This window comes from Mustela nigripes, chromosome 2 (assembly GCF_022355385.1).
Source record: "Mustela nigripes isolate SB6536 chromosome 2, MUSNIG.SB6536, whole genome shotgun sequence".
Classification (NCBI taxonomy): Eukaryota; Metazoa; Chordata; class Mammalia; order Carnivora; family Mustelidae; genus Mustela; species Mustela nigripes.
The window spans coordinates 135721650-135745978 of record NC_081558.1 but is presented as its reverse complement, the minus strand read 5'-3'; the positions used below and the strand labels follow the sequence as shown (position 1 = coordinate 135745978).

The 24329-nt window shown below is 37.4% G+C and overlaps 1 protein-coding gene across 5 annotated transcripts; it reads left to right on the top strand.

Moving 5' to 3' along the window:
• The first annotated feature begins 558 nt into the window (after nt 1-558).
• On the top strand, nt 559-23359 carry MFSD1 (major facilitator superfamily domain containing 1). Of its 5 annotated transcripts, XM_059391657.1 has the most exons (16): nt 559-829; nt 1393-1445; nt 2398-2510; nt 4604-4646; nt 4959-5026; nt 6590-6698; nt 11244-11346; nt 13168-13266; nt 13708-13819; nt 14943-14999; nt 15353-15509; nt 17005-17102; nt 17682-17794; nt 19274-19321; nt 20599-20656; nt 22153-23359. In XM_059391657.1, exons 1-16 carry the CDS (start codon nt 658-660, stop codon nt 22154-22156), a joined length of 1407 nt encoding a protein of 468 aa, XP_059247640.1. In that variant the 5' UTR covers nt 559-657; the 3' UTR covers nt 22157-23359. The 5 variants fall into 5 exon arrangements, with proteins under 5 accessions (XP_059247640.1, XP_059247641.1, XP_059247644.1 ...); XM_059391658.1 differs by lacking the exon at nt 22153-23359 and having other exon boundaries at nt 20599-20660; XM_059391659.1 differs by lacking the exon at nt 2398-2510 and having other exon boundaries at nt 741-829.
• The last annotated feature ends 970 nt before the right edge of the window (nt 23360-24329 follow it).

Sequence of the window (24329 nt, the reverse complement as noted above, 5' to 3'; positions counted from 1 at the left end):
CTGGCATGTCAATAAAATTTAGTGCTGATTTAAGTCACTGTTCTCACCACATTCATCTATTCATCCTAGTTCTTTAAAGCAGAAGTTTCCGTCACTGTTTCCAACTAAACCGTAAACTCTTAAGAGGTCTGAGAGCTCGTCTCGTTTTCATTTGTATCCCAGTACTGGCATGCCACTGGACATATCAATAGGTATTCAATCAAATGTGTTAATATGGAGAGCAAAGAGGCGGAGGAGAGCAACGCTGCGAGAAGGGTGGCGCGTCTTTTCGGGTCGTCTCCAGCCCACATCAGATCACGCAGGACCCTGGCGTCGAAGCGGACGCAAGGCCCGCATCTCTCCCGGTGGAGCTGCGCAGAGTCTGCAATGAGGGCAAGGCAGGAAACAGAAAGACAGTGCTCCCCACGGTGGAAGGCCGAAGGTGGGAACCTTAACAGAATCTCAGAGAGAACGAATGGCGAAACACCGCCTCCCCCTTACCTCCCGGGCGGGTGCTGCTCGCCACGTGATCATGGCCACTCACGTGATCTCGGCTTTGCTTGATCCGCCGCCGCGTCACGTGACCCACACTGGCCACGTGACCACGGACTTCACTGGCTCCTAGGCGCCTGCTTTTCTCTCCGAGTTAATCTCGCGTCCTGGTCTTACCCCGGCCCAATGGAAGAGGACGATGAGGAAGCGCGAGCGCTGCTGGAAGGTGGCCTCAGTGAGGCTGGCAGAGGTGCCGCTGCCATCTCTCCTATCCCTGGAGCGCTGCCGGCCCTTTGCGACCCTAGTCGCCTGGCGCACCGGCTTTTGGTGCTGTTGCTGATGTGTTTCCTGGGCTTCGGTGAGGCATCTGGCCGGGTGGGGAGGGGCTGATGATCCCAAAGTTCTGATGTTGTGTGGTATCCCCGAAATCCGCACTGAGCTCAGAGCTGACACGCGGCCTCAGTGCAGCTTCCTAAACTCCTGAACTTCCTCCCCCACCCCTTCGCGACTCCATTCAAGTTTGCGGACGTTGCTAGCCGTTCGGCATCTAGGAGAGGCTAGGGGACTGAGCTGGGCGAGTTTTGTCCCACTCTTTTGCCCTTCAAGAAGTCCCCGAGGCTTGGCAGCTCGCCCCCTGGGGCCATAAATGTGAGGGAATCCCTATTTTGTCAAAGCTTTCGATACACTGTTAAGAAGGAATTCAGAGAGCTTGAACTACCCACCCCTAAGTAATATTCCCTTTTTAAATGACTAATAGGGAGCAGAAAATATTAGTGGAAGGGAAATGGTCAGTGGTGTCAGTCCTGGAGCCCTTCATATAAACATTGAAAGTAAATGAAAAGATTGAGTAATATTTGCAACCTGAAACTTCTATATGGGCAGTATTAGCACTTACAAAATGTTTGCTCTTCCTTATTCTAGGCAGCTATTTTTGCTATGATAATCCTGCTGCCCTTCAGACTCAGGTTAAACGGGTAAGTTGGTTTTTCACTTTGCTTCTCTGGAGTGAGCTGTTGAAGTATCACCAAGTCTCAGATTGCCTAGTCTGAAACATTGTTCAGTGAATCATTTTAACATCTGTAGTTAAATCCATATGTAGTAAAGAGTGTTCCTGAGTTGGAATGAGTGGCCACAAAGACTTTATAGCACTTCTGACTAGATACTGTTTTACACTTTAATTAGGTCCTATTTCCACAAAATTGCCAAAAATTATTAGCAGATTTTTGTTTGTTCACTTTCTAATTGCATAATCATCTGAATGACAAATGATTCGGCAGAATAGCTTTTTGTTTCTTAAATAAGTCTTTTTTATTCCTTCATTTTTATTTATTTATTTTTTTATTCCTTCATTTTTAAAATGTGGATGCCGACTGCAGAGGATTCTCCATGTCAGTATTTTTAGTTTGGTTTTGTAAAAATACATTTAATATTTATAGTTTCTTGTGTGTTTAGATAGTTTTTTTTCCTTTTTAAGATTTTTACCTTTGGACAGGAAGAAATAGATTGACCCTTCACATTCTAGAATGAAAGGGAAAGAAGGTAGGATTTAGTGGTGGGTGGGTAGAGATGGACTAAGATTATCTTTTTCCATGTTGGGGTAGGAGAGCACCAGTGTGTATAGTATAATGGGGATTAGAATGTAGAAGATACAGGCAGATGCAGATGGAGATGGTCCTAGTAATGGGGGATCTAATTGATCCTGGACTCCCTGAAGCCTCTGAAAGGCATGTGGATCCATCAAGTTTCCATGGATCCTAGGTGTGACCAGTTTTCTGGGGGAGGGGCCACAGCTGTCATGGGATTCTTAAAGCAGTTAGTTACTACAAATGATTATGAAAATGCCTGTCCTACACAAAAAGAATGTTTTGATTTGTTGATAAACGTAACTGTTTGGAAAAAAAATAGTTTCATTTTCTTCCCATATAGGATATGCAGGTGAATACAACGAAATTCATGCTGCTATATGCCTGGTATTCTTGGCCAAATGTAGTTTTGTGTTTTTTTGGTGGCTTTTTGATTGACCGAGTATTTGGAATACGGTAAGCTTGAAAAACATCTCACCTATGTGTAAAATATTACTAGAAAATCATAGAACTAGATTAAGGTATTTCTATAAAGAACTGACTAAAATTCTGTATTGACTATGATAATCTACATTAGTTTTTTTTTTAATGGTTTTTATATATTCCTGGAATTGGCTTTTGAAACTTGGTTGGTATTTCAGTTAAGGTTGGAACTAGTAAGTACTACTCATGAAATATGGTAACTCAGTTATCTAAAAGTACAAATTATATTCTTATATAGAATCAGGCAAACCAGGGTCTGAATCCCATTGCTGCCACTTGCTCAACTTCCTATCCTGAGCTGCTGCTAGCTTCCTGAGTTTTAGTTTCTTTATTGGTAAAGTATGGTTATAATTCCTGCCTTACAAGGTAGTTATGAGGACTGAGAAAGATGTATAGTATTTGGCACATATATAGTATTTGCCTCTCACAGTCCCAGTGAGATTTTCTCTTTCTGCCCTTGGGCATTGAACTTTTTGTGGCCACTTCTGTTAGATGCTGAGGAAGGAATAGCGTTTTAAGCTTTGTCACTTTTCATCCTTATGGTTGTGTATATATTGTTAATGGAAACTTCCATGAGGGATGCAGAATATTTTCAGAAGGCAGAGGGAAAAATGATGAAGGATCTTCCAGCCATGTCTGATGGAAAAGGATTGAAGAAACTGAAAGTGTATAGACTTGGGGACTTAAAAATTTTGAAGGGTTAAGTATTAAAGAGGAATTAAATTTATTTTGCTTAGTCTGAAGGGATGGAATCAGGGATGGAAACTTCAGGGGAACAGATTCTGCTTAGTATGATGAAGAATTTCCTTGATCAGTTTGATGAGGGACCATGAATTGCCTTGGGACTACAGCAAGTTTTCTAGTGCTAGAGAACATTGAGTAGAATGTGGGAATGGCCATTTCACAAGGATATGGAGAGGGATTTGAGTTTCCTAAGTATGGTTTACTCATAGAATCTTTAAGGACTCTTAAAATACTGGCGTTTTATTACTCTGGGGAAACAGACATTTGAAGTATAGAATGTGTGAGTAGGCAGATTCGTAATTGTATTAACTTGTATTTATCCTTTTAGTTACTGTGATAAGTGGAATAAGTCAGACAGAGAAAGACAAATAGCATATGACCTCTCTGATATGTGGAATCTAAAAAAAAAAATAAACCAGCAAATGAATAAACAAAAAACAGAATCATACCTATACAGAAAACAAACTAATGGTTGCCAGAAGGGAAGGCTTGAAGGGTTGGCCAAAATGGGTTAAGGGAAGTGGGAGATACAGGTTTCTAGTTATGGACTGAATAAATTGCAGGAATAAAAGACACAGCATAAGGAATATAGGTAATATTATTGTAATAGTGTTGTGTGATGACAGATACTATACTTCTGGTGAGCACAGTATAATGTATAAACTTGTCAAATCACTGTGTTGTATACTTGAAAGTATTAAAATACCATATCAACTATACTCAAAAAATCCAAAACCAAAAATCAATAAAGAGTTTTTAGTTACCAGGAATTATGACCAGTTAAAATTACTTAATCTTGGAATAAATTCTAAACTCTTAATAGTAATTTTATAAAGAATGCCCATGCGCATGTGGGGAGGTGGCAAAGGGAGAGAGAGAAAATGTTAAGCAGATTCTTCACTGAGGATGGAGCCTGATGCCTGACCGATGCCAGCCTGATGCATGATGCCACACTGAGATCATGATGAGCTGAAACTAAGAGTTGGACACTTAACTGAGCCATCCAGGTGTCCCAAGAATGTTGATTTTTAAGTGGGAACCCTAGGAACTTCTTGAAGATTATTTGACAAGTTTTGTTTGTTTGAGAGATGATAATGGTTTAAGTTAAACATGCCATTACTGAAGCCTTGAATCCCCTTAGAAGTCAAGACTTCTCCAGATTAACATTTAGCCTGGGAAAGCTGCTGACTTTAGAGGCAGACCTGTATTTCATTTTTCTTTCCTTGGAGGGAATATAGGGGTCAAAGAAGACTGAAGAATTATTACTGAAGGGTTTTGGTGACATACTCTTAATTCATACTCTCTCTCTCTCTCTCTAACAGATGGGGCACCATTATTTTTAGCTGCTTTGTTTGCATTGGACAGGTGAGAGGGTCCAAAACCTTCATTGATTATGTAACAGTGACTTTTGAATTCTTGTCTAATTCCACCAGCAAAAATGTGTTTATTGAATGCCTGACTTAATTAAGCAGAGTCCACAAATGCCTGTGTAGCATCATGTATAGTCCATTTTAAGCCTTGAGGTAGTTGAACATTAGTACTTAAATTTCACAGATTTACTAAGAGGGAATGTTAAGACTATTATAGAAGTTGTGATTCATTATAAGTTGCTTATTTCTCTTGAATACTTTTAAGTTTACTTTTTCATTGATTCTACATTTATATTCTACATTGTAGGTGATTTTTGCTCTGGGTGGAATATTTAATGCTTTTTGGCTGATGGAATTTGGAAGGTTTGTGTTTGGGTAAGTTATGAATAATTTCATTCATCCTAATATATTACTGTTTCACTGCTTAACTATCAATTTAATAAAGATTCACAAAAATATATTACTGTCTGTTGTGGAGAATTACCTCAAATCCTTGAAATCTAGCTATATATATACACAAGAATGTTTATTGTCTTACTTTTCCTTTAAAGTGAGCAACAATTTTGAGTGGTCATAGTTAACTCTGTTTGGGGTTTGAATATTAAGTTGTTCTCCAGAAATGATATTTTTCCTGGGTGTTTTGTCTTTTGTTGTACTGAAGACTGATTTAAACCTCATTTAGAAAAGTATAGACCAACCATTTCTAGGTTGGTGACTTATGGACATTTTGCTATTTCTTGGTGGATAACGTGCAGGTCCTTTTGAACCCTGTTAAAGAGGATTGAATGAGCAAAATAACCAATAGAATGATTATTCTTTATGAATTTCAATGTCTGTTCAGTAAGTTCATTCTGAGTCTAGCCTTGGGCTTCCTGCCCTGAGAGATGCAGATGACATCACTCATTTAAGCTTTCTTGTAAGTACTGGGGACATGTAGACATATATGATATACCCACCAAAGTGCTCTAAGTGAAAGAGAAGAAAACAAACTGTATATAAAAATATGAAAGGGATCCAGAGATAGAGATGTAGTCAGAAATGGCCTCATGGATGAAGTATGTCTTGACATCAGTCAGGGGTTTGGATTAGGAAAAGAGAATGGGAGTATTTTTGGATTAGGACAGAGTGAGAAGGACTCAGTGTTAGGATATGGAGGAGAATCTCCTAACTAAAGGCCTAGAGGGGGAGTGGTCTTAAAAAAGTTATAAAACGAGAAGTTAAAACCCAGGAAATAGGAAAATTTGAAGTATGGAAGGTATTGACCTGAAAAATGTGCCTTTTTGTCTTTCCACAAAGTATGAACCACTCTTCCCCCATGAACATTTTATATAGCATAGGTGGTGGTATAACCCAGACTCCTGTTATTACAGGTCATGCTTATTATTGCTACATACCACACTCCCCAAAACTTAGTGTTATAGAGCTGTTACAATGTGTTTGTGGACTTTGTGGGTCAGGAATTTGAGCAGGGTACAGCATGGACAGCCTGTCTGTGCACCAGATGTCTAGAGCCTCCGCTCAAAAGATTCATGGAAGGTTGAGTGCTGGAATCATCTGAAAGCTTGTTGACTCATGGGTCTCATTCTGGGATTGGGACAGCTTGAAGACTAGCTCTGCTGGATGCATTTCCTAAATGCAGCCTCTCTCTGTGGCTTGGCTTTCTCATAGCATGGTGTGCTGAGGGTAGTTGGACTTCTTACAAGATGGCTAAAGACTTCAAGTGTGAATGTTTGAATGAAAAGGCAGATGTCTGCTTTGATTACACAGCACCACTTCCACCATACTATATTAATTGAAACAGTCTCAAGCCCACTTAGATCCAGGGGTGGGGAATAGAGCCAACCTTTTGATAGGAGGGGTATCTAAATTTTAAATTTGCATTGCTAACTGTGGTGTTTCTGTAAAAGCAGTAATTTTTCTTCCTTTTCTCATTTTTAGGATCGGTGGGGAGTCCTTAGCAGTTGCCCAGAATACATATGCTGTGAGTTGGTTTAAAGGCAAAGAATTAAACTTGGTGTTTGGACTCCAGCTTAGTATGGCTAGAATTGTAAGTATGACAAACCTAATGAAGCCAAACAGAAAGTAAGAGATTTAATCTTGTAATCATCTCTTACAAATAATGGGATGAAATATGTTTTCGTTTGCCATATTAGGTCTTGATAGCGTTTACCTTTAGTTTAAGGCATTTCTAACCTTATTGCACTTAGGAAACAGTCTAAAAATACTATTAGAGCATTCCTTAGTTAAAAAGAATGTGAGCACTGGGAGGGATCCTACAGGTTTTGTCATCTAATTCCTTTGCCCATTTTTGGACTCCCTGGTATGCAAGGCCTCCGGACGAAACCTGCACATCTCTAGTGATTGGAAGCTCACTGTGTGATAGAGCAGCTCCTGTACTTCAGTCAACTTTGCAAAGTTTGGCCTCACGCAGAGATAAAATCTGCCTCTGCAAGTAGCTTTTTCTCATTGCTCCCTCTTTTGCCCTCCAGTTAATATTTATTTCCTCTTTCGTGCACTAGCACTTTGCTTATAAAGGCAACTTTTAAGTTCTCTGTCAGACATGCTCATTTCCTGTGGTTGTCTAAGCCACATAACATGGGTTTCAGCTCCGTGGTGCTGGTGCTCCCCTCTGCCTGGGCGTACTGTAGCCACTCAGTACTTTCCCCGGCATTTGGCAGGCGAGAATTCTACCACTGAACCACCAATGCTTCCCCGGCATTTGGAACCTGGAGATGTTCATGGTGTTTCAGGTTTGGTCTGATAGTGGGTACCCAGGGAAACAACATTGTACTTTTATTAATGTAACCTGTGAAGTGTTTGGCCATCTCAGACCATGTTAGGTTTTTTTCCTTATAAACTTCTATGAGTAGAGGTTTTTTTAAAAAAATATTGCCTTCTGGGTGGCTCATGGGTTAAGCCCCTGCCTTCGGGTCAGGTCATGATGTCAGGGTCCTGGGATCAAACCCCGCATTGGGCTCTCTGCTTGACGAGGAGCCTTCCCCTCTCTCTCCCCACCTGCTTGTGATCTTTTCTCTCTCTCTCTGTCAAATAAGTAAATAAAATCTTTAAAAAAAAAAACCCTTGCCATTGAAAAATGAAGGTTCCAAAGACTAGCTAATGGCATGAAAATGGATGCACCATAGTCTTAGGGAAGAAATTCAGTACAAAAAGTTTTTAATGTACTATTTCATTATACATGTAATTTTCATAACATTTTGTGATTTTTATACATGTAGGTTCTTTCTAATTTTTCAACCATTGTAGATAGTGCTGTTGTGTGACACTATAAAACTTTTCTGTGTCTCTGTTTCCTGAAGCTAGGTCGCTAGGAATGGGATTGAATCAAGAGGGTTTGTTAGGGTTTCTTAGGTTAGTAGTTTCGTATTATCCTGTCAGTGATGTTTACATCCCCCATCTATGGGATATGAAAGGATCCTTTTTATTATAGCTTTGATAGTATAGACTATTATTACTTAGAAAAATCATTTTTGAGTGGAAACACCTAAATATGACTTTAATTTGTAATTCATAGCTAGTGTGTTTTCTCATATTGTCTAAATTTTATCCACAAGTACTTCATTATGTATCTTGTGGAGGTCAAGATATGTCTGTGACAGCTTGTGAATTTCATTGTCTAATAACTTATCGAAGAAAGAAGTAAGATACAATCTTGGTGACATCATTGTGGCTTCTGGTGGTCTTCAGATTCTTTTCTGTGTGGTCACAAATTAGCTCTCATCCATTGAGCTGCATTCTGAGGAGCCCTAAGTTTTTAGAAAGGAATCTCAGGGGCTTTGAGAATGCAGGGTGGAGGTTACTGGGGTGATGGAAGGACCTGAGGATGAGGTAGAGTAAACCAGACCTCAAGCAGCCACCTCCTCTTTAGCCAGGGCAGTTCAGCTTTGATCTGATTTCTGTGCTTAGGGTCTTTTTGAGAAGCATGGGACCAAAAGATTTCATTACAGAGCTGCTGGGGTAGATGGAATTTCAATGCTTTTGTGCTTCCCTTTTCCCTGTGCATATTCAGAATGATCATAGAGATTCTGGCTTTACCTCTTCATTTTCCTATAGGCTGAGCTGTGAGTTTGTCTGGTTTTGGACACTTGATCTGTTATGTTACCATTCTACCTTTAGGCAGGGCATTTTTCATTTTTTATATCTTACTGGGGGTTGGAGTCCAGCACCCCTTTGATTTTCATTTGTCATTTGTTTCTTTTAAGCTCATTATTTCAAAGTATATTTATTGAGGACTTGCTAAGCCATATCGTATTAGGCGTTTTAGGATTAAAGGATTTTTAAGGCAACTTCCTTGTCTTTGAGAAGCTTTTATTTTCAGTGATATTGAGGAAGGTTTCCAGTAAGTCTCCATTTATACCTTTTTGCTCATTTGAGTAATGCCATAGGCTAGCATTTTTTAAGTAACAGCTGTGTGAAATTTACTACTGTGTTTGCTGTGAGAATATTGCTGAGGACATGTTCATTTCTCAGTCTTTAGTGTCTGACCTGTCAATAAAAGCATTTAGTGCAGTTGACATTCCCCCTACCTTGATTTCTTCTCTTCGGTTCCAGGACACTACAGTCTCATAGTTTCCCTCTTGTCTTTCTCTTTACTACTTGGCCTGTTTCACTAGATCTATCTCAGTCTTCTGAACTTGTAAATGTGGGGGTGCCCTAAGGCATGGTTACTGGATATCTTCTCTTTTCTTTTGACACTTCCCATCTTTTGTGATCTTACCTAGTTTTGCAGTTTTAAATAACTTGTCTTTGCTCCTGTATTTATATCACTTGTCCAGGCCTTTTCCCTGAATTCCACACCCCTATAATGCAGCTTTCTACTTGACATTTCCATTTAGATGTCTAGTAGGCACATCACAGCTGACATGGCCAAAAGTCAGTTCTTGATTTTCTACCTATTACCCCCCCCAAACCAGCTTATGCTGCAGTTTTCTCATCATCAGTTATGGGCAACTCTTGATTTCCAGTTGCTTGGGCAAAACCTTAGGTGTGATTTTAAATTACTGCCCCTCTCAACATGTATTTTCCATTAGCAAGTCCTATTGGTTTTACCATCAAAATACATCCATATTGTGACCACTTCTTACCATGCCCATTGCTAGCTACCCTAGACCAAGACCCATCATCACTCTGGATTATTACAGTAGCCCCTTAATTTATGTCCTCACTTCTGCCTTCATTCCCACTTGTAGTCTCTTTTGACTATAGCAGCCAGAGCAAATCTATTAAAATGCATGGAATTCCTGACACTTCTCTACTCAAAACCTTAGTGGGCGCCTGGGTGGCTCAGTGGGTTAAGCCGCTGCCTTCGGCTCAGGTCATGATCTCGGGGTCCTGGGATCGAGTCCCGCATCGGGCTCTCTGCTCCGCAGGGAGCCTGCTTCCCTCTCTCTCTCTCTGCCTGCCTCTCCGACTACTTGTGATTTCTCTCTGTCAAATATTAAAATAAAAATCTTTAAAAAAAAAAAAAACACCTTAGTGACTTCCCATCTTACATAGATAAAAGCCAGGAGCCCATATTATTACCTATAGCCAGTCTTCCCACCATTTCCTCTTCAGGGATATCATCTCATGTTCTGTCTTTTTCATTTACACTGTTCCAGTCTCTGCCCTCCGTGCTGTTCCTTGAGCATGCTGCCGTATGCACTCTCACGATCTGTGCACTGGCTGTTCGTTCAGCCTAAATGCTCTGTCCTTCCCCCAGATCACATGTGGCTAGTTTCCTTCAAGTTTTTACTCAGAGGCACAATCTCGCTTTATGTTCTCCTTCCCTGCTCCCCTCCTTTATTTTTAAAAATACTTACCACAATTTAATATGCTACATGTTTTACCTCTTTTACTCCACTGAAATGTAAGCTTTATGAAAGCTGGAGGTTTTTCTGTTTTGTCCTTTGTTATATTCCCAGTACCTGGAACAGTGATGGGCTCAATAATTGCTGAATGAACAAGCGAATGAGGATATTATCTTCTATAACTTTTATTGCCTTTTTATGGATAGGATCAATTTTTTTTTAGATGAAACTATAAGCAAAGGCTGTGATTTTTCTGAGTGAAAGTTTATTTTATTCTTAGGTACCCTGTGAATTTTGTCACTTATTGTTTCATTTTTGCTTTTGCTGCTAGAAAATTCTAAATGTACTGTGCTGTTTTCGGTACTAGCATTTTCTACATATTAGCATTTTTTTGTGTGCAGCAATTTTATCTGTGGGTTTATCTTAGTTTGTTAGTTTTTTCCTAGTCATGTTTTTTAAAAAAATGTATCTCTTGGGCGCCTGGGTGGCTCAGTGGGTTAAGCCGCTGCCTTCGGCTTAGGTCATGATCCCAGGGTCCTGGGATCGAGTCCCGCATCGGGCTCTCTGCTCAGCAGGGAGCCTGCTTCCCTCTCTCTCTCTCTGCCCGCCTCTCTGTCTACTTGTAATCTCTGTCTGTCAAATAAACAAATAAAATCTTTAAAAAAAAAAAATGTATCTCTTGTTTAATCTGGATCCTGTTTGACCTGTTTCTCTTAGCCACCTCATATCCTTTATTGAATGAGGCAGAGTATATGTAAATGAAATGTTTTTTCTTTCTCTTTCAGGGAAGTACAGTAAACATGAATCTCATGGGATGGCTGTATTCTAAGGTTGAAGCTTCATTGGGTTCTGCTGGTCACACAACCCTTGGGGTCACACTTATGATTGGTTAGTGGATCCTTTTGTCCCTTGTTTTATCTTTTCTGAAAGTATGTCATAGGAACTATGTGGCAGAGCAGGAAGAACACTGGAATTGGGATTAGACCACTTTGTTTGTAGTTTTTCCTGAATAGTTCATGAGTTCTTGGACCTAACTAGAAATAGTGAATCATTCACGCAGTTTGTGTTACTATTTCCATTTTCTTAAAATGGAGGATTTTATCCCACCTTGTCTACTCCAGCGTTGTCATGGTGAGCAAATAAGAGAGTATATTTGAAAACTCTGAAAACTGACTTTATACATGTAAGGTGTTACTAGTCTGTAGCAGAGAGATGATTATTTCCTTTTGATCAAGGTTCCGTTACAGTACTATGGAGCTAAGATTTTAGAGAAGTTAGAAGGGATATAATGTTGTGGGAAATCCACTAAATTGAGAGTCAGGAGTCTGGGTTCTAGTACTAGCTGTAACTAGTTCTGTCATCTTGGACAAGGAAGTTAACCTCTGTGTCTCAGTTTTCTTTTTTGTAAAATTTCAGGTGTTAGACTAAAAGTGTATAGGTCCCTTCTCGCCCTAAGTTCTGTTAGGTAAGACTTGGTTGTGATGGTTGCTGGGTGGATCACTAAGAAACATACGAGGCCTTCTGGAATTCCCTGTGCTTTTCTCTGAGCAGTGGATTTTTGTAACTGTGCCCCATAATGGGTAAGAGGGTTACTTGCAGAGCCCTACAAAGACCTGTGGATGGTGAGGTGAACATTCTGTGCCATCTTTTATTCCTTATAATTCCTTGGTATAGCTTGGTAGAAAGAGGGCAGTGGAGAGGAAATCTTGAACAGGCAACCTGCATCTAGAGGCTTCTCCTTTCCTTCCTGCCTTCTCAGATCCCTTGCCTTATTTAAAGCCTCTTTTTCTTAACTCTCAGATGCTCTTTAGTATTCCTTCCAGTCTTCTCCACACTGGAGAATTTGAGAATTTTAAAGAATTTTAGCACCAGAAAAGATCTGTGCCATCAAGTCAGAGCCTCTGATTTTACAAATGGAGAAGTTGAAGCCCTGAGAGATTAAGTTCTGTGTTCACTATCATTCAGCTTGTGGCAGAAGTAGAACCTGTATCTCCTGACTTTTATTTTAGCAACTTTCAGCTAGACTGTATTATGTAATTAAAGATTATGTAATTAAAGATTCATTTATTTTACTGAGCTTCTTTTAAAGATCTTGAGAAGTATAAACTTTATTTACTTTTTATCCTGATTTGCTTTAATGATATCAGGTCAGCATTAGTGAGTAATTAGTGAGCTGATTACACAAAGGAAGGAGAGCCTGGCTAGCTGTGCTGTGGGAGGGTGGGACCCTATGGGTTGCCAAAGGGTAGGAGCAAGGGTTACAGACTTTGGGAAGGAATCAAGAGGAAGATACGATGATCACAGAATCAGACTTTGCTTTCATAGTTTTTTTTCCCTTTGGCATCTGTCAATAATTAGTGCTTAGACTTAGTTAAGAAATTAGTACAGATTTGCTAGCTGTCATCCACTTTCTTAAAGTCTTATTCTGCATTACAAGACTAGCCTAGTATGTTCTAGTTTTTTCCCTCTAGTCTACAAACTTCTACTAGGAAATAATATAATAAGAGTGACTTTTGTTTGTTGAGTACTTATCACATGCTGTTTCTTTCCTTCTGTCCTGATTTAGTAATTGTAGGATTTTCTTCAGTGTGTCTAAATGCCATCTGTTTCATTTGCTAAGTTTTCTGTTGTTACTCTACGGTACTACCTCTTGGGAACCTTCAGTTGCTCTCTTTTAAAAATCTCTCTCTCTCTCTCTTTTTATTGTAGGGGGTATAACATGTATTCTTTCATTAATCTGTGCCTTGGTTCTCGCTTACTTGGATCAGAGAGCAGAGAGAATCCTTCATAAAGCACAAGGAAAAACAGGTAGGTCTAAATGCAGGAAAAGGGGGATTTTGGGGATTTGCAGACCTTTGAAGATAATTTATAACGAGCTAAGTTCCTAATGTAGTGTTATAAGTCCAGTGAGGCTTAATGCATGTTTTACTTTCTAATCTGTTCCTACTTATCTAAATTTTGGGGTACTTTTTTTTCCCCTTAAGTGCTTTTGGCAGAATTTGCATTCTTGATTGCACTTTGTGTATTTGCAAAATGATGAGTGTTCCTGGAAGACAGCAGGAGAGTAGACACTAATATTAGATTTTATTTTTTCTAATGTCTTTTTAAGTTTTCCCATAAGCTATGTTCCAATAATTTACTGAGAAAAGTATTTTATAAACTGGATGGCAAAGGTTAATCACATGATAAAAACAATATTGACCTAGTTATGCAAAATTATGCTGATAGTTTCTTCCTTTTCTTTTCAAGGTGAAGTTATTAAGTTAACTGATGTGAAGGACTTCTCCTTACCCCTCTGGCTGATATTTATCATCTGTGTCTGTTATTATGTGGCAGTGTTCCCTTTTATCGGACTTGGGAAGTGAGTATTCTGTAGCATTGCATTTTTGTTGGCTAAATTATAATGAGAATTTAATCACACAAATACAATTTTGTTAGTTATAAGTCTTGATTTTTTGGTTATAGATTATATTTAAATAGGAATTATTTTATATCCTGGGATATAACTGATTTTCTTATCTTAAGGTTTACTCTTTGGCATAATAACTTTCATTATTTTTTTATTTTTTTGATGAAATACTTAATAGTTTTTGATGCCTAATGTAGATTTATTTTAATGCTTTGTAACAGATGGGTATTTTTTTTTTAATTTCCTCTTTATTCTTTTGTTTGGAAGCCTATTCTTGAGAATGGAAACAGTACTTTGGCTAATTATGCCTGGGCACATTTCCATTTGCTAGGACTGTAATTATGCCAGGGTTCAAAATCAAATTCTTTTTTGTGTTACCACTTACCTCTTCCTTTCCAATGGCAGCTGTTCGAACAGAGCAGTGTGTGAGTGTGTTTATAGGGGTGTGTCTTTATAATCAGAACCTTTAAATTCAGACTGTTTTCAATAATTTGAAACTCTGTTTTGCAAAGAACTTGTCCAGTCCCACTTTAAGGAAAAGAAGCACTCTTAATTTTATGTTGTAATAATTCATTTGGTTTTCTGAAAAGTTATGCATACTGTTTGGTGCTTATTTAAAATGAAAAAAGTCAGGGTGCCTGGGTGGCTCAGTCAGTTAAGCGTCTGCCTTCAGCCCAGGTCATGATCCCAGGGTCCTGGGATCGAGCCCTATATTGGGCTCTCTGCTCAGTGGGAGCCTGCTTCTCCTTTCCCTCCGTGCTTCCCATCCACTTGTGCTCTCTGTGTCCCTCTCTATCTCTCTTTCTCAAATAAATAAAATGTTTTAAGAAAGAATAATAAAATGAAAAAAATCCACATCAGCGTATTTTATTTAACTAGTGAAATATTTATGTAAACCCTAAAGCTTTAGTGCCAGTTGCTTAAAGATGAATGTTATATAAGGTGGGAAAACAGTATTAAGAAGAAAAAGTTGAGTAAACTTAGAGTTACTTTTATTTAGTTTCATTTTGCCTTTAATTATTAAAAACAGAATAGTTCTCTAAAGTGCTTATTTCTCTCTCTCTCTGTATTTTAGAGTTTTCTTTACAGAAAAATTTGGATTTTCTTCCCAGGCAGCAAGTGCTATTAACAGGTATTTCATTAATTCTCTTGAGTGCTTATTGTGTGCATAGTGTGCATCTTTAATTATAAGCAAATGTTCTAGGAGGCAAGGCATGTGACTTAACATCTGTAATCTGAAACCAAGAGCATATTGCCACTCGATCCTGAGAGACCATCTATGCATTAATGGAAAATCGAAGAAATCTTGGACCACTCTTTAATATTTAAATTTCTGTTTACTAATGACAATTTTAGAAGAATAGCTTAATTAAACGAGCTAGGATTTGCTTTGCCTAATGGTTTTAGGAAATTTTTGGATTTTTTTTTTTTTTTTTTTGGTAGCTGTGATACATTTCATTAAATATCTTTTGATTTTCTGGGCAGTATTGTATATGTCATATCAGCTCCCATGTCCCCAATATTTGGGCTCCTGGTGGATAAAACAGGAAAGAACATCATCTGGGTTCTGTGTGCCGTGGTGACAACTCTTGCTGCCCACATCATGCTGGCCTTCACGTTGTGGAACCCTTGGATTGCTATGGTAATGTCACTGCGGACGCTCACAGGGCACAGGGCTTCGGGGAGGACTCTGTCAAGTTTACATCAGGAGCCATACTCCGCTCCTCTGAAAACAGAGCTTGTGACAGTAGGAAGAACAAGACAGTAGTGAGAAGTTTGAGTTCTGCTGTGATTGCAGTCTCTACAAAATAACTATTTTTAAAGTAAATAAATGTTAATTATTAATGAATAAGATATTTTAAATTTTATTTGGCTTATTTAACACAGTAATCTCAATGCTGAAATAGAATTTGAAATAAAGTAGTCTTTTAAAAGCCAAATTGCTTACCAGTTCCATTTATTTTCCTGTATTTCTTTAAAAAAATTCTTCCATCATAGGTGGCGCGTAAAAAAAAAAAGAAAAGTCTGTCAGCCCGGGGTTCATGATTTTGCATTCTTTTGTCTTTGACCTTTAGGCGGTTAAAAAGTGATAATGAATTCATCATCAGGTTTTTGTTACTGTCCTTTAGAATATCAATTTAAAGACCACAGGCTCAAGTTCTTACCTATTAATAAAAGAATATTTTGAGTATATATGTTTGTGGTACACTTAGTAAAATTTCTGTAAAACAGATTCCTGGAGGTATAAATGCTGTAGCAGAGGCTTTGCATATTTAACATCTTGATAGACATTGTGAAACTTCTTCTCTAAGAAGTTCTTTCCGATTTATAGTTTTACCAATAATATACGAATGTGTGTGTGTTTTTAGTATTCTAGCTATGGTGGGCATTGGCCCAATTTCAATCTTTGCCAGTATGATAGGTGTAGATGATCTTATTTAAACTTAAATCACAAGGTTTCTTTTTTTTTTTTTTTAAAGATTTTATTTATTTATTTGACAGAGAGAGATCACAAATAGGCAAAGAGGCAGGCAGAGAGAGAGAGGAGGAAGCAGGCTCCCTGCTGAGCAGAGAGCCCGATGCGGGACTCGATCCCAGGACCCCGAGATCGTGACCTGAGCCGAAGGCAGCGGCTTAACCCACTGAGCCACCCAGGTGCCCCACAAGGTTTCTTTTTTAACTAAAGAAAAAGTCAGCATTAGGTGATAGTTTTTTGCCTTGCCCTCCAGTTCGGTGTTGATGATCTGAAGTAAGATAATGGACTTTGGTGTGATGTTGCCTTGATTGCTTAATTTGTAGTTAATAAATACTGGAAAATTACCTTGCCTGAAACAATGGTAGTAACTTTTTGCAAATTAGCTTTATTTTCTTGCTTAGTCCTTGATTGTACCCTGGGACCAGTAAGTTATATGTGCATATAATATAAAATGGTTAAGATAGTGTGTTTTGTCACTAGAGGGATACTGTTAGTGTCTAGACTTCTTTCTATCAAATGAATTTTAGCAAAATTGCAATAAAATTTGCATGAATGTTCATATATTTGCTGTTATGTCACTCTGGCTAATCTGCATCAAAGGAAAATCACCTTTTGGTTAATGTTAAAAGACTTTTACATTTTTCTGTGTCACTTTCTGCAGTGTCTCCTGGGACTCTCTTATTCGTTGCTTGCTTGTGCATTGTGGCCGATGGTGGCATTTGTAGTTCCTGAACACCAGCTGGGAACTGCATATGGCTTGTAAGTGTTTACACCATAATGTCTCTCTGCTATAGCAATTTAATTATCATATGAAACTCCAGGTCTCCTGAACCTAGTCATCATTGTGCTTCTGGGACAGCTATGAACCTGGAAACCACCAGAAAAGTCAGTTAACCTACTTGTGATATTATTGTGGCAACAGAAATGCCCCAGTCTTCCAGCAAGAGAGTTGGGATTAAGCTAACCCAGAAGTTATTTCTGACATTGCCATTGACTGCCTTTTTATCTGAGGGCTTCTTAGTGAAAAGTTTGAGTTCTGGTGTTTGACCCAAAGGGCAAAAGGGGGAAACTGCACCCATGGTTGGTATTCGCTTAGCTCTTAACTTTCAATCAACAGGAAAATGTTGAGCTTATATTGCATTTAATAAGACAGGCTCCCTTACCTCTGAGCATAACATCTAGTAGCAGAAATAGTCATGGGATGAAAATACCTGATCAGGTCGTCCCTAGGTAAAAACACCTCTTAACACTAATAGTATGTCATTTATAGATACTAATATTAAAAGTGAATTGTTACTGTGTGTATGAAGATGTGTCTTTATATTTCTTGAATTATAGCATGCAGTCCATTCAGAATCTTGGGCTGGCAATCATTTCCATCATTGCTGGCATGATATTGGATACTCGGGGATATTTGTTTTTAGAAGTTTTCTTCATTGCCTGTGTTTCTTGTAAGTATGTGATATGGCAACATTTAGTTTCTTTTAATGGATAACAATGTTTTCATTTATACTTCTGGGTTTTTGTTGTTATTATTCTCTTTTTCCCTCTTTTAAACCAAATCCCTAAGATGTATCTCCCAGATTGCCTATTTCTTAGTCTGTGCATCAGAGTTTCCCAGCTGGTGGCTTTCTGGTTCTGTGAAGATTCACAGGCATTTTTTTAAGGAGATTCTTATTTTTAAAAGTAGTAGTAGAGTCTGTTTCGTATTCTATTTTAGATATTTATGGTTTTTAGAAAACATTATCCTCTTTAAAGTGAATCCATTTTAAAGAGTGGTAAGTATGTCCCTGGTGTGAGTGTGTGGACATTGATAGGATTCAGGTGTGAGTGCTCATGGTTTATCCATAAGGCAACTTTATGTTGCTTTTATTCTTGGCCGTGTTACTTAACATTTACCTGTAATGATTTATTGGTTAAAAATAGGAAGTATAAGGAAACTGTTGAAAACTACAAAAATAAATTAACATTTTTCCTGTGGTAGGCTTCACCATACAGATAGTTGTGTTCATCTTATAAATTTTTATAAACATATCAAGTTGTCTTTTATGCTTTAACATGTGTTTAAAATGGCAAACCCTAGCAATGATTTTATCATTTACATTTACATGAATAAAAGACAGTTATACTTGAAATGTGGTTTATGATGTGTCTGAATACATTTTATTATCCCATAATTTTAGAAGTAAGCACATCAAATTTTAAAAATACGTTATTTGTTTTTAAAAAGTGAGTCATGTAGAATTCAAAATACTTAGGTCATGGAAGTGTATGTCTCTTTGATGCTGCGACGTGTGGTTTAATTTCAATCCACAACTCTCTATATATTTGGTTCTTAAACCAAATGCCATGCCATTTAAAAATGTTTTTGTTGCCATATTAACCTTAAGTAAATTTAGTGTGCCTTGTTAAGGTAAAAAGACAAGCCATGACTTTCTGAGGTTTCTACTGGCTCTGGGCTTTCTGGGCTTCTGGGAGTCAAATGACCACTTTCTAACACTTGGTTAAATTGTAAAATGGACGTGGTGTTTTCAGACTTAAAATCCTCAAAGGATTGTTTCTGTTTGGTTCTCTGTAAAAGATAAACAGTCGGGGGCTGGCAGGAGTTTTTGGAAGTACCAGGAGAACTAACACTTAAACTGGAGAGTAAAGAGCAGCAGGGGTGATCTCCGGGTGGATCAGCTCCCTCCCTTCTCTCAGCTGCTTTTTTTCTGGTCCTGCTAATCCCTGGGCTCATGTAGCCCACAGGGAAAAAATGGTGTGTAAATAATTTTTAGTACTTTTTGGAATATAGTGGGAATAGTGTTTTTTATTTTTAAATGCCAATCAATGAAGATTTATCTGAGTTTTACTTTGTAATTATGATTACATAGGAATTGTTGGGAAGAGGTACATGTTTTTTAAGGACCTTGTGATTTTTTCACTTGCAGTGTCACTTTTATCTGTGGTCTTACTCTATGTGGTGAATCGTGCCCGAGGTAAGTAGAATTCAGACATTTTCTTCTTCAACCATAGTGGATCATCTTGTGGGGTCCCTGGATTGTCTGCATGCCTCTTTAGAGGCCAGTGCTTTAGTTCATGTAATAATGACAATCTGTTCATATGTTCATGGAAACACATTTCATTATGTAACATAGAACTATGCATTTTGGAACTTCAGACTTATTAAATCATTGTCATATTCTTTCTGGCCAGTTCAATTTAAGTTTTGTAATAGAAAATTTTAGATGTTCTTTTTATGTTAGCATAAGGAGGTATGGCAGTTTTAAAATGACCTAAAGCCATTACTGTGTTATTGTTTCATATTTAAAAAAATTAGTAAGTGGAAGTGGGGGGTGGGTAGAGGGGCTGGGAGGGATGGGGTCGCTGGGCTATGGACACAGGGTAGGGTATGTGCTGAGGTGAGTGCTGTGAATTACGTTAAGACTGATAATTCACAGACCTGTACCCCTGAAGCAAATAATACATTTTATGTTAATAAAAAAATAAGTAAGCAAATTTATAGTTATAGTTTGTATTTTAAGGTTGAAAGTGTTTGATACAGAATGAGGTGTTACAGATTTTTTTCTTTTGCTAGTATTTTTTAAATGCATTTGTACTTCTTTCTTCTGTATAAGATTTTGATGTTACTCTTATTAATTTTTCTAATGAGGTTGCCCCTAAAGGTTGTTAGGTACTTAGTAAAATGTGTATACCTGCTGTTTAAATGATTTTAGGTCATTTCCTTTCTTTTCTCTTAATTTCCACTATTTGCTGATTATTTATACAATGCCCGAGTTAACAAGATGTAAAGAAGTATGTAGATCCAAACTTAAAAAAAAATGCTCAAATTAAGAAGTGGTTATTTGTATTTGTATCATATAAAGATTCTTTTTTTAAAATTTTTAAAAAGATTTTATTTATTTATTTGACACACAGAGAAATCATAAGTAGGCAGAGGGGCAGGCAGAGAGAGAGGGGGACGCAGGCTCTCTGCCGAGCAGAGAGCCCGATGCGGAACTCGATCCCAGGACTCTGAGATCATGGCCTGAGTCGAAGGCTTAACTCACTGAGCCACCCAGGCGCCCTCATATAAAGATTCTTAAAAAACATTTTTTCCCTTGGGAAGGCCCCAGGAGATAAACCATTTCTTTGTCATCTCCCATTGCCTTTTCTGTTACTTTAAGGTATACCAATGCTTGTGTGTGTGTGTGTGTGTGTGAATTTTATTTTTAATAGTTGTATAGAAAAAGTTCTATGCTTATTTGTATTTTAGGGGGGAACCTAAATTATTCTGCAAGACAAAGGGAAGAAATAAAACTTTCTCATGCTGAGTAAGTACTGAAAGAGAAAAGTTCTCTCCTTTTGCAAATCTGAAACATTAGCATTTTATTTGCAAGTATTAGGTTTGGGCTTTTTTTTTTTTTTTTTTTTTTAAGATTTTATTTATTTATTTGACAGGCAAAGATCACAAGTAGGCAGAGAGGCAGGCAGAGAGAGAGGAGGAAGCAGGCTTGCAGAGAGCAGAGAGCCGGATGCGGGGCTCAGTCCCAGGACCCTGGGATCATGACCTGAGCCAAAGGCAGAGGCTTTAACCCACTGAGCCACCCAGGCGCTCCGAGGTTTGGGCTTTTAAGAAACTAGTCTTCTTGAGATTCGAGAGCTAACGATTATCTGGGAACTACTACAAAATTCTTGTTTGTAGAAAATTTAAATAGGGTAGATATCAAAGGTTAAAGTGAAGGGGGAAAAATAACTGGGTTTTAAATTGCTTTTTGAGAAAGGGAGACCTGTTGTATTTGTAATTTATTAGAGGAAAGGTCTTTGTCCTAAACTTATGTTCTGGGCTTACCCTTCCATTGTCTGATCCTTTGTTTTTCTTAACTATTTGAGATAACTTTTCATTTTCCCCCGGTACTAATATTCTGTTCTTTGACTTGGAACAAATTAAGTATCTAGTGTGGCATTAAGTTAAACTTATTTTTTCAATGAGTGTATGCTAAAGCGTAATAGTGATTCTATTTCCTGTTATTATGATTTCTGATTTTTCAGATATTCAGTTTTTTATGACTTAAAACATTTATTTGTAAACATATACTATGTAACTATAAGTTTTGTGAATTTTATATAGGTTAAAATCTTGTAGAACAAAGGATTTTTTGGGAGGTGATTCTTGGCCATTTCAAATTTCCTTTTAACATAGTAATTCTAGAAATACATCTTGAGAACATAATCAGAAATGTTACAGGTTTTTAGTATCTTTATGACAGTCTTGTTTGTTATGTCAAAAAACTGGAAATAATGTGAGTGTCCCAAAGTAGGGAAGTGGTTAAATAGATGATGACACATCCATATAATATATTGTTAAAACCATGTTTGAGGATTTTAAAAGTCAGAAGTAATTCCCTCCCTGCACCAAATCAGAGTTGCTTACCATGCTACATGTTAAGTAGACAAAAGATTAAAATGCAAATGTAATATTCTAATTTTGTTTAGGAAAAAGTATGCCTGTAACCTTACCATTCAAATAGAATTGTTAGTATTGGGGTTTTTTTCTTTCAGTATTTCTCCTATTATATACAAGTACATAAATAAGAAATACATGTGCCTGCATACTTTTTCCTTTTGTTTTTCTTTATTTTCCAGGTTTTCTATGTTGATCTTAATGTTACTTTTATAATCAAGAGGATTTAAAGAGTTTATTCAGCAAAGTGTGCAACCTTTAAAATTTGGCAGTATGTGTTTTGTAATGCTAATGGTTTTTATTTTGTACACCAGATGAGGCTGCTGTTTCCCCCCTTCTGATAATTTACTGCATTGTGTTTTGCAGATGAGAAACTTGAATGACTGTGTCATGAGGAGCTGCACACATCATTGGTCTGAAAACCTCACTTTTTTTTTTTTTTTTTAAATCTAGAGTTTAATCAGGAATAATAATGGTCTGGAAATTTATATTTATATTTCAAAAGCACCTATTTCAAAGTATGTTTGTGAGGAATATCTTAGCTTGTGTCTTATGTATTATTTATTGCTAATGAATTCCACTTTAGACTAGGCTAATCAACAGTAAAGTTTAGAAAGTTCCTCTGGAATATGCAGGTGAACTTTGGTAAGGACAGTAAATAATGGAAAACTTGGATCTGGCATTGAGATAATTTTCAGAAGATGTTTCTTAAGGATATGGCTTTTTTTTTTTTTTTTTAAATCTTAAAAAAAAGCTTTTGAGAGGGTAGAAGGGATATTTTATACAGAATAAACAATGTCATTTTAATAGGCATTCCATGTTTCTGTAGGGAATATTTGAAAGATATCTTTTATGCAGTCTCTTCATTTTTACAAATAGCAGATTGTATTCTGCTATCTTTAGTTATAAGAGGTTGCTGAGCAGTGACCCTCTTGAGCTTCTTTATCTCTCCATTACTGAGGACACTGATCACTTAGGGATGTAATTTTATGGTACAAACTTTCTGTACAGTTTTTTCTTATAGTCTAATTAATTACTAAAAAGTGTCCTTTAAATTATGATAGTTGCATATATACCTGAATAAAAACACTGCAAAAGGAGTACTTGTCTTCTAAAACTTTATTTTAAAAAATACTAAAATACTGATTTTAAGTCTTATTTATTTGGAAGACTATTTCTGTAAGATAATCAACGTCAGAGTAAAGAAAATTTGTCTTTGAAAATCAATGGAGTACTTTTTTCTCCAGAGTAGAACCTAAGTAACATGTATGATTTCCAAGTTAAATAAAATACAAGTGTAAAATTTCTTTTGACAAACTTAAAAACTTTTTAATTGACTTAGTTTTAGCATATTATATATTAAAGTCAGAGAATTTTTCATGTGTTTTGCTCTCCAGGAGTATGCAGGTATTTTAGACAACTGTTAAACTGTCATATTTAGCTAGTTGTATTGTTCAAAATAGGACATAACATTGTATGCTTGAAAGTTCTGGAACAGATTGAAAGTACATTCCTTGTTCAGATCAAGTTTATTTACATCCATTTTTCTGATTATAGTTTTATTGTGTCATTATTCAGTTGTTTGTTTTTTTGGCTTTGACTGTCATGTGACTTTTGTAGCCCAGATTATTGAATGTTGGTTTTACCAGCTGGTGAGAGTGGAAGAAGCCAGTTGCTACTGCTGCTGGAGGGCTTGTGTGGTCTGGCCCCTGCCTTACTCTTTCCATCGCCTCTGTGCCTCAGCCATAATGAGCTGCTTCATTACATTTTTTCAGATGGGTCCTCTTCCTTGCCTTTTCAGGGGCTTTGTCCTTGCTGTTCCCTTTGCCTAGAATATTTCATCCAGGATTCTCTACAACCTGGTTTTCCATGATTTACAACAGAAACCTTAGTCCCAGCTCAGACGTATTTTTCCCAGGGAAACTCTTCCAGACCTTCAGGCTATATCAAATTCTTCTAAAATTTTTGTGATTTTTTAAAAGCCCCATATTTTTCCTTCTTTGTTGACCTCAGCTTATAATGAAGAATTTGTAATAGTGTGGGTGGGGGCGTCTCTCTCTTCCTTTAGATTGTAAGCTCCGTGAGGGCAGGGACCGTGTCTAATATGTTCATGATGATTGTGTTGATAGTTCCTAGCGAAAGTAGGCACAAAATAAATATTTTTTTGAATGACATATAAATAAAAAGAATAAAATGAAATAACTTTTTGGAGGATAATTTGACAATATGAATAAAAAGACCTATAAAGGGGATGATGGTGGGCTTCATGCCTTTTGGCTTAGCAGTTTCATTTCTACTAATTTATCCCAAGAGAACCACCAGACAAATATACACATAAATGTATTTTAAGAAAGTATTTTCATAGCAAGATTGCTTTATAATAGCCTAAACTAGGAAATCACCCACATTTATAAGAATAGGTGATTTGTTAACTACATCATATCATATGCTTTAAGTGAAATATTAAAACAGTCATTAAATGGTTTCATTAGAGAGCATTGACATGGAATGATGGCATTATTATATGAAGACTCAGAGTGCTG

Excerpts from the sequence above, each read along its gene's own strand:
- MFSD1 (XM_059391657.1), top strand. The coding sequence starts at position 658 with ATGGAAGAGGACGATGAGGAAGCGCGAGCGCTGCTGGAAGGTGGCCTC. Across the intron at positions 4,647-4,958 it reads GCTTTGTTTGCATTGGACAG|GTGATTTTTGCTCTGGGTGG; the intron begins GTGAGAGGGTCC and ends TCTACATTGTAG. Across the intron at positions 15,000-15,352 it reads GCAGCAAGTGCTATTAACAG|TATTGTATATGTCATATCAG; the intron begins GTATTTCATTAA and ends TTTTCTGGGCAG.